Here is a 9,591-nt window from a genome sequence, read left to right as displayed (position 1 = left end):
TCTAGTGTGTTATGCCTGTGATCTCTTGCTTCAAGGTGTGGTTTTAGCCAGCTGGCTGAAACATCTAAGTATTAAATTACTCTTCTGGATCTTTTTATATTCTGCAGATTCTGCAGAGTTAAGCTTAAACTACTGCAGTGTTGAAGTAATGCTCTGTTATCTTAAACTGATGATGTTTTACTGTTGTGATCTTAAACTGATGTTGAAGTTACAGTAAGTGAAAAATGCATCCATATTTGCTTAAACTTCTCTTATAATCTAAAAAAAAATCTTAATTTCTTCATCACTGCTGCAGACCTCTGATTAGATTCCTGTGAATAATATCCATCAGTCTTTTTCCCCTTCTTGTAAAATAAAACTATGAAATTTATCAAATTTTTCTAAAGGTAAAATGTAAATGTAGCACATTGCTGTTAGCAATGAAGTAATTTTAATGTCATCTCAGTAAGGATTTAAAGTGATGTTGCATAAGATGCAAATCAGCATTCCAAGATTTTCTCATGTTTTTAATTTCTTAAAGTCCTGTCTGAATGTCTTTCCCAATGTATTGCTGAAACATGACATAGATGTTACACATTATGATGTTGTTTAGCAGGTAACTTAAGATTATTATGTGAGATAATGTTCATGTGGTTGTTTAAAGCAACTGAAAGAAATTATGTCCAGTGATTAGAATAGTAAGCATTTGAAGTAGCAAACATCCTTAATTTCATGTTTCAGAACATGTTTCAAGTTTAACCTTAGAACACAGTTCAGAGATCCTGATTAATTTTATTTACTGGAATGAAAAGTGTCTTGATGAAGAACAAAGGTTATGACCTATTTATTGCTAGTTGAAAAGATTGCCTGTGTTGTTAGAAAGCTTCCTCACCCACAATTTCAAGATGAAAATTTTACTTCATTAAAGAGAGAGATGGATAAAATTAGTATTATCTCAGTTAAGTGCAGGTAATATTTTAAAATTTTACCTGATTTTTTTTTCTTTGCAAGATAGGGTAACAGTGTATCTTAAATTTTTTATGAGGCGTTTTTGGGTACATCTTTATTTACATATTAAAATTTTTGCTATTTGACTGTTAGATTTGAAAAATATTACTTCTAATTTTAAGTGATTTGTGTATAAATTACATAATGATTCTGGTTATCTCAGCTTTGGGAGAGATGTGTGAGATGCTTTTACAAGGCCATACATGATTTTGTTAGTTTTTTGAGAGAGCAAACCACTCATATTCTAGCTCTTGTTTCCTTAAAAAGCTTTTTTCATTGCAAAGGTATGTGATTTGTATTTTATAATACCATTAAATTCTTTTTTTTTTCAGTCCCAGAAATCCTGGATAGAAAATACTTTCACGAAGAGGGAGTGCGTGTATATTATACCAAGTTCAAAAGACCCCCACAGGTAAATGAGAAATGATGCAAGAACTCATTGCTGCTCTTTAATATTAAAAAAGTCAGTATTCTCATGAGTGTTGGACTGGTTTTTTTGTATGAAATGCTGTCTTGGGTTTGTGCTTTCGTGACTGGACATTGTTGCTCTGTGAATTGGATTTTCTTTTTCTGAAAGGACTTTGGCATTGCAGAAATCTCAAAAAAAAATTGTTCTCCTGTTCCCTTTGCTGCTTCTTACCACTCCTCCTACTGATGTCTCTGATCTGCTTATAGTGAGGAGGGTGTGAAAAAGACATTTCTGAAGTCAGAGAGTCTCATAGAGATGTCCTCTACTGGAATTTAAAAAACATCTTTGTAAGTGTAGGGTCAAGTGTGAAAATCAACCTGACAGTGTAGAAAAAAGGGATGCAGAATTCATAGAAGAATAAAGAAAACCAAGAATTGGGGTGGGGAAAAAATTACACCAAAAAAAAGGCTGAAGAAATACTTGCTTCTAGGGAAAACAGATAAATGGGAACTGTTCAGATTTCATGTGATGTGTAATAACATTTCATCTTTAAGTTCTTAAAGGAGATAAAACTAGGCTGAAAAATGGGGTAATACATTTCTAGAGGGGAGGCTGAGGCTAAGAATACTTAGCATATCTCATATGCTGTTTTTACCTTATCTTAAATTAGAGGTGTGAAATCAAGGAAGTTAGTGATAACTCTAGTGCATATCTAGCTGACTTTCACCAAGTGTTAACAGGTGTAATTTAAGAGTTCCTACAATGATTGAGTTTGATGTGTATAGTCATGACACTTGTGTCACAGATAAAACAAAGACACAATGGAAATAGATGTAAAATTGGTATTTTTAAGGCAGTTTTGTCCCTCTTTAATATTTACTATTGTAATTATGGATTTCAGATCACCATTTTTTTTCTTAAACATCAAATATGTGACAGCAGCTGAGAATCCTTTTCTTCTGAGGTTGAGAAAGCTTCTATTTCACTCTTTTCCTTAAAAAACACTTGTAAATCTCTTTTGTTATACTGGGGCAGGTTACTATTTTTCATTGAAGTACTTTGTTTATAAACAGAAAAGGAACTAAATGCTGTAGAATTTTCAAATTATTGTAAATAATTCACCACATTCCTTGAAATCATGTGACATGAGAAGCTTTTAGAATTTATAGCCACAATTGCAGCACATGGAAAATTTGCAAATGCAAACAAAGTAATTAGGAAGCTGTTAAAATTTCCAGAGCATTTAGCAAGGAACAGAATGGTCTTCAGCACTTGCCCTTTCAGTTTAAGCTATTTGTAGCTTACAATGGACTTTACAACTTTCCCACCACAATTTGTCCTTCAGTTTCTAAGAATGGCCTATGGTTGTTGGTGAATTGCTCACTGTGTGAATTATGTGAGAAGTTTAGTCATATCTTTAAATATTTCTTACAGATGCCTTCCAGGATGTCAGATTTGTCAGCAACTTGTCAGGTAAAAAGGTCTTTGTAATTACAATATTTATGAATATTTTCTCATTAAGTGATTTCATAGTAGGGTTTTCAAAAGTTTTGATCAATATTATGAGTGACAAGTTGGTGAAAGGCTAGATGTAAAATAAATATAACTAATGTTTAAAGAGCTGTCTGCAATAAGTAGGTCACAGATTTATAAATGTTATATAAATTACTTGGCTTCAAAGAAGTAATTTCTCCTGGCCTCCAGCTTGCTGCCTTAGTGAGCTTCAGTATTTTGCATAACAATATGTATTGTAATTGACTATTGCTGTGAATATTTATGACAACAAGGCTCACTCTGGAAGAGAGGTTTATGTAATGTCTAGAATCTTTGCTTTTTAAATCTGTTCTGTTGCTGTTATCAATAAAGGCAGTTTTCTCCTGCAATGGCAGTATTTACAAAGCATTGTCCCTGCTGTGGGTGCAGGTGCTGCTGTGGCCGCCTGGTCAGACAACACGCTTGTTTCACTGCCAGTCTGGCTATGAAATACTCCGATGTGAAGCTGGGTGAAAACTACAACCAGGACATAGAAGAATGGTCCGTGGAAAAACACACAGAACAGACCTCTACTGATGCTTATGGTGTCATCAACTTTCAAGGTGGCTCTCATTCTTACAGGGCTAAGGCATGTATGATGTTTTGTTGTTTCTTTTTTTTCTTACTGTCACCATGCTTAATTCAACTTCTGAAATTGAAGGCTGAAAATATTAATACTTCTATTGTGACAAACCAGTGCCCTCTAGCATTTTTGTTGTGATTTGAATTCTTCCTAATTTCTATTTGTAAAAGATTTTTAGTTGTGGTAGAAATTATTTAAAACTTATGCAGTTACAGGCTACAGGGAGTGCTTGTACAGTGTGACTTCTGTGGTCAAACCAAAGTGCTTGAGTGAGGGAGCTGTGTTCTTTCTGCAGCTGGCAGAAGCCCCAAGGACAGTCCAGTGCTCCAGGTCAGGTCATCTCTGTGAGAGAAGGACCCTTGCCATGGTTCTTTCATGTTCTTAATAGCAGTGTATTTGTACTTAGCATAGCTTAAAATTGCTGTGAACCCTTTTCTAGGAGCACAGAAGCACCAGGCTGCCCACTCTCATTTCTGCTTCCTTCTGCAGAGTGCAAGTGGGGTTGCTCAAACCAGTTTAATGGAGTAGTGTTGTTTTGTTATTTAGAACTTTATTCAGGGAGGGTTCAATTTCTGCCTGCTGTCCCCTCCTCTATTCCATAGCTCATACTGAAGATGTGGCAGCATTGCAGCTGGTCAACCATCTACTTAATCTTATGCTGTTGAACATAGAGTGTTAAAAAGTTGCCGGTTTTGAAGTTTTCTGTTGAAAAATGTAGGTTTCCTTCCCACCAGGAATGGGGAAGGAAAACCAAGCAACTGTAAAACCCTTTGCAGAGGACACAAAAGCCTCTCCCAGCACATGGCAAAGCTTTTATGAAAAATGTAGGTTTCCTTCCCACCAGTAATGGAGAAGGAAAACCAAGCAATTGTAAAACTCTTTGCAGGGGACACGAAAGCCTCTTGCAGCAGATGGCAGAGCTTTTGTAGATACTTCTGAATTTCATCTAATTTCGAGATCATCCAGTGCTTTCATAGTCATTTTATAAGTCACTTTACCAGTAGGGTGGAATACCATGATCTTTCTGTAGTTGTTTCCTTTCCAAAACTTTCTTTCAAAAGTGTCACATCTGGACTACTGAGGATATAAAGGAAGCTTGTTCATTTATTGCATCTGCTGTGTTTTGAGAAAGTGAATTACACTTTCCATAGCCAGGAGTAGGATAATATATCCTGAAATACATCCTAGTTCTTATTTTTACACATTTGAACCTTTCAACTCTGTTCTTGTGCCTGCAGTATGTGCGATTGTCATATGACACTAAACCTGAAGCTATTCTGCAACTTATGCTCAAAGAATGGCAGATGGAGTTGCCAAAGCTTGTTATATCTGTCCATGGGGGCATGCAGAAATTTGAACTTCACCCACGCATCAAACAGTTGCTTGGCAAAGGTCTTATCAAAGCTGCAGTGACCACAGGGGCCTGGATTATAACTGGAGGAGTGAATACAGGTAAGGAACTAGCAAAGGTTGTGCACAACTAACTGGATTGTAGTTTTATAAGAGCCTAAAGATTTAATGTAGGATGCATTGCTACATCCTAAACCAAAGACATTTGAATGAATTTGGTCAAATGAAATTAAAATAATACATTTTGAACATATGTATTTGAAAGTGGGCTACTGTTTTGTATTGAGAAGAGAAATAAGATACAGAGGGGCTGGGTTTTGAGCTTTGGTTTTTTTGTTCGGTTGTTTTCTGGGTTTTGCTTTTGGAACAAGGAAGAGTGTAATGTGATTAAAAAGAAGTACAGTAATGTACTGGAAACTCTTTAGTTCTTGCTGGGCTAATATTTGTTTTGTTGAATGACTTGGTTTCCTCCTAGTAGATGTAGCACAGTGCCTTTTCTTTGGTAGTGTCTCAGTAAGTTTCCAGGTCCTTAAAGGCCTGGTTATCTAAATAAAACAGTTAAACACCTAAATAAATATTTGTATTCTTAGTAAAATGTGCCATTCAATGCGCTGGAATATTTTTTATGCATGAACAGGTGTTGCAAAACATGTTGGTGATGCTCTGAGAGAACACGCTTCCAGATCATCTCGAAAGATTTGCACTATTGGGATTGCTCCGTGGGGAGTGATTGAAAACAGAAACGACCTTGTTGGAAGAGATGTAAGGAGGAATTACCTAACTGAAATAATGATTTACTTCATTTACTTTTGACACATCTGCTCAAGCATGTTTTTCCCTTGCTTTGCATCATTGGAATACTTGCTTTGCTATGAAGATACACTGACATCTGTGACTTATGCAAGATCGTTACTGTAAACAAGTTGCAAAATGCAAATGTGCTACAGGAGGAGCTTGTTCTTAAGTACAATCCTTTTTCCTCCTCCACTGATACTATTGAATCAAATAACATATATGCTAAAGTATTACAGAGAATTCACATTTAGAGAGGATAGTAAGTTGAAAAATTTTGATGTGGAGTCTTCTGAAGTCACAGATTTTCCCCAAAGACATCCTTTTCAAAGGATCTTTGTTACCCTTCAGAACAGCGTCCTTTAGTGATACAATTATCTGCTTCCCTGCACCAAGTTCAGAGCTGCAGCTGTTGGTGTATCCTGATCCAAGGCATGCTTATATGTGTCATTGCTTCTTGTTGAGCCACCAGTTCTTGTGTCTAGTTAAGTTTCACAGAAACAAGTGTGAATCTTTGCAAGTAAAAGACATTGTTGTGTGCTTGCACTTAGGTGGTTGCTCCATATCAGACCTTGTTAAATCCATTAAGTAAACTAAACGTCCTAAATAACCTCCATTCCCATTTCATTCTGGTGGATGATGGAACAGTTGGAAAGTATGGAGCAGAAGTTAAACTGCGAAGAGAACTGGAAAAAACTATTAATTTGCAACGGATCCATGCGAGTAAGTAATTCTGGTGCCTGAGGGCTGTTACTATGGCTTAATGAAAAAGGTGTTGACACCAAACATGTGAATGACAAAATAAAATAAATTTAAACTTTTGTTTATACTTCAAGTCTAAAATTGCGAATTTCAGCAGCTGCTCTGGACCCTAGTTATTGCTGGTAGATTTGTAATTTCTCTGGGACCACAGAGGAATCCTTTATGAATGAAGTTGTCTATTTGCTTTGTAAAAACAAATCTAAGTCACTTCAGGTCTTGTCACCAAATGCTGATTGGTCTGATTAATTAATGGTGTTGTCACCAAGTCCTGATTGGTCTGATTAATTAATGGTTTTGACACTGGCAGTTTCAGAGTTTGCAGTATGGTGTTTTCCCAGTTGTGGAGCAACACATGTACTTTGACCCTTGCAGGAATGCTCTTGCAATATTTCCCATCAGTAGAGGGTTCCCATGTACCTATGTTCAAACTGTGTATGTGTTGTCACCTTTGGAAATTATTGGGGGATGTTAGGAGATTCAAAAAGAAAAATTCTTCAGTTTTCTGCATTAGTTCATGAATGTTTCTGTGAGGAATCTCTTCTGTTTTGTAGATTGTATCCTGTTGTATTGACCAGCTTGGCAGTGCTTGTGTCCCAGCCCAGAACATAAAGTGCTTGAAACTGTGCGTTACCACCAGTTAATGTCTGGCAGACAGTATTTTAATGTTGATTCAGTAGGACAAACCTGATTTATTATATATGTAAAACTGGCCTTAGCATTCACTATACACTTACAGCATTGTCTGGATTTTATCTTTGCCATTTTCCAGGAATTGGCCAAGGTGTGCCTGTGGTGGCCCTTGTGTTTGAAGGTGGCCCCAATGTCATCCTGACAGTTCTAGACTTCCTTCAGGAGAGCCCTCCCGTGCCTGTGGTGGTGTGTGAAGGGACTGGCAGAGCTGCAGACATCCTGGCCTATGTTCACAAGCAGACAGAGGAGGGGGGGTAAGTGCCAGCAGTGCCAGACTGGACAGAAGCACTGAATGGGCCAGGTTGGAAGGGACCACAGTGGGTCATCCCAGAGCATGTGGCACAGGATTGTGTCCAGACAGTTCTTGTCATACACAGATAAATGACAAGATGTACAGCTCCATGGCATCTATGTATGTCTGTCACCCACAGATGAGTTTTGAGACCATTTCTTCCTGAAACTGTACAAAAGCTTTTTCTGTTTAGTGTAGAAAGCACTTGCCTGTTTCAAGTGTAGCTTCAAAATGTGCTTGGGCTCCACAGTACTTGGTGATTTGGTGATTTTTAGTTAGTTGTCAGGCTTGCATAAATCCTTAAACACACTGGGTCCTTGTTGCAGGGGCTGCCTCTGAACCTTGGGAGGCAGGGGAGCTAATGTAGCTGTAAACCAAACAGCTTTGTCCAGGCTAAGATCACAAATGCATCTTACTCAGATGAGTGACTGATTATCATTTTGTGTCAAAATCTTCTGTTTGAGAATGTCTCAGAACTGAATGTGGGAAGAAAAGTGAGAGAGAGTTGAGTTACTTTTAGGAGGCAGTAGTATAGAATTGTAGGTTAAGTAACTTGTAGTTCTTTCTAAAGGTTACCCAAGGTTTTGCCACAGCAACAGTAATAAGCTTATAGATAGCAGGACTTTGAATGGACATGTTGAAACTAATTAAATGCATTGTTGTTATTACTGTTCATCTAAAACAATTGTTTTCCTGTTTGTTTGTTTCATTCTCAGGAATGTTCCTGAGGGTGCTGAGCCTGAAATCATTTCAACCATCAAGAAGACATTTAACTTTGGTCAAAGTGAAGCAGTTCATTTGTTTCAGACACTGCTGGAATGCATGAAAAAAAAAGAACTTGTAAGTAGATCTTGCCATAAACTTTTCTATGCAATGTGCATGCATTTGTGGATATATGATATGATTTTTTTTCTTTTATTGGATCTTTTAGTTATGACTACTAATAAAGGTATAGTATCACTGCATGCTTAAAGCAAAACCACTTTATAGAGGTAATGTGTAGCCTGAGTTCAGGGACTGGTGTCTCATTTGGACATCACATTGTGCTGTTCTGAGATAAAAAAATGCCTTGTTCAGCTAACCATGTCTGCTGGCAGGTTAATCTCATGATCTGTAATGGACTGGAGAGGTAAACAGGATACTGTGTTAGAGAGAGCAGTGAATTGTAATCGTAGGAGGAAAAGAAGTTCAAATTAATTGAAGATTCCCAGTTAGGAAAACAAAACAGAATGCACACTAAAAGTTTAAGTTGAACATAGACAGGCTTCAAGTTGCATTGAAGACAAGGTGTCTTTTATGTCAGGAATTGAAAAAGATTTAAAAGACTGAAGCCAATAACCTTTGCCTGAAAATAACTTCTAAATATTTTTTCCCATTTTGCCATTTTGGACAGATTACAGTATTTCATATTGGGTCAGATGAGCATCAGGACATTGATGTTGCAATACTTACAGCATTGTTAAAAGGTGAGACCTAATTTTTTAAGATCATTTGGAACATCTAGCTATTATTGATTACTGTCTATGTGATGGATTATTTATAAAACACCAATTGGAATAATAAGTTTTTAAACAAATATCTGTGTTCTCATTGTATAATGCTATAACATGATATAAATGATGACATATGCAGCATTATTTTGTGGTAGATTGCTTGATTTTGGACTTTTTAGGAAGCAAGAACATTTATTATCTTGTATTATAATTAGTTTAATATTTTCTTCATTGTTTTTGCTTCTTAAGGCACGAATGCATCTGCATTTGACCAGCTTGTTCTTACACTGGCATGGGACAGAGTTGACATAGCCAAAAATCACGTTTTTGTTTATGGGCAACAATGGCTGGTATGTAATGGTCTGAATTAAGCAGAATGATAATTCCTAATAGAGAGAAGCACAATTTACTGTAAAGGATGAGTCTTGACTTTTGTAGAGAGAGACTTTGGAATATTGACATGTTTATTTTGAGACAGTAATTTGGGTGTACTGCATAACCTTAAAGCTGTTTTGCTGTATTTGAAAATGATCCAAAAATTATAGAAACGTGCTAACTGTTCTGAATAACTAGAAGAGAAAACACATTACAAAAGGTGGAAGCTGAATTCATGTTAGTCAGATGCACTTTCTTCATTACAGTTGCATGGCCCTAGAAAGTTCTTAAGAAGCATCTAGTAAAATGCACTATTGGCAGCACT

The 9,591-nt window shown here is 36.6% G+C and overlaps 1 protein-coding gene across 1 annotated transcript; it reads left to right on the top strand.

Moving 5' to 3' along the window:
- Positions 1–1,324: 1,324 nt before the first annotated feature.
- Positions 1,325–7,364, top strand: LOC102035845 (transient receptor potential cation channel subfamily M member 7). The gene is made up of 7 exons (XM_005419624.2): positions 1,325–1,399; positions 2,831–2,869; positions 3,320–3,518; positions 4,751–4,964; positions 5,500–5,624; positions 6,206–6,377; positions 7,186–7,364. Exons 3-7 carry the CDS (start codon positions 3,375–3,377, stop codon positions 7,362–7,364), a joined length of 834 nt encoding a protein of 277 aa, XP_005419681.1. The 5' UTR covers positions 1,325–1,399; positions 2,831–2,869; positions 3,320–3,374.
- Positions 7,365–9,591: the final 2,227 nt, after the last annotated feature.

This window comes from Geospiza fortis, unplaced genomic scaffold, assembly GCF_000277835.1.
Source record: "Geospiza fortis unplaced genomic scaffold, GeoFor_1.0 scaffold171, whole genome shotgun sequence".
Lineage (NCBI taxonomy): Eukaryota > Metazoa > Chordata > Aves > Passeriformes > Thraupidae > Geospiza > Geospiza fortis.
This window is presented reverse-complemented; position numbering and strand designations above follow the sequence as displayed.

What these genes read in the sequence shown, in the direction of transcription:
- LOC102035845 (XM_005419624.2), top strand. Translation starts at nt 3,375, where the DNA reads ATGAAATACTCCGATGTGAAGCTGGGTGAAAACTACAACCAGGACATA. An exon ending in AACTGGAGGAGTGAATACAG is followed by an intron (nt 4,965 to 5,499) that starts GTAAGGAACTAG and finishes ATGCATGAACAG; the next exon opens with GTGTTGCAAAACATGTTGGT. An exon ending in TTTGCAACGGATCCATGCGA is followed by an intron (nt 6,378 to 7,185) that starts GTAAGTAATTCT and finishes GCCATTTTCCAG; the next exon opens with GAATTGGCCAAGGTGTGCCT.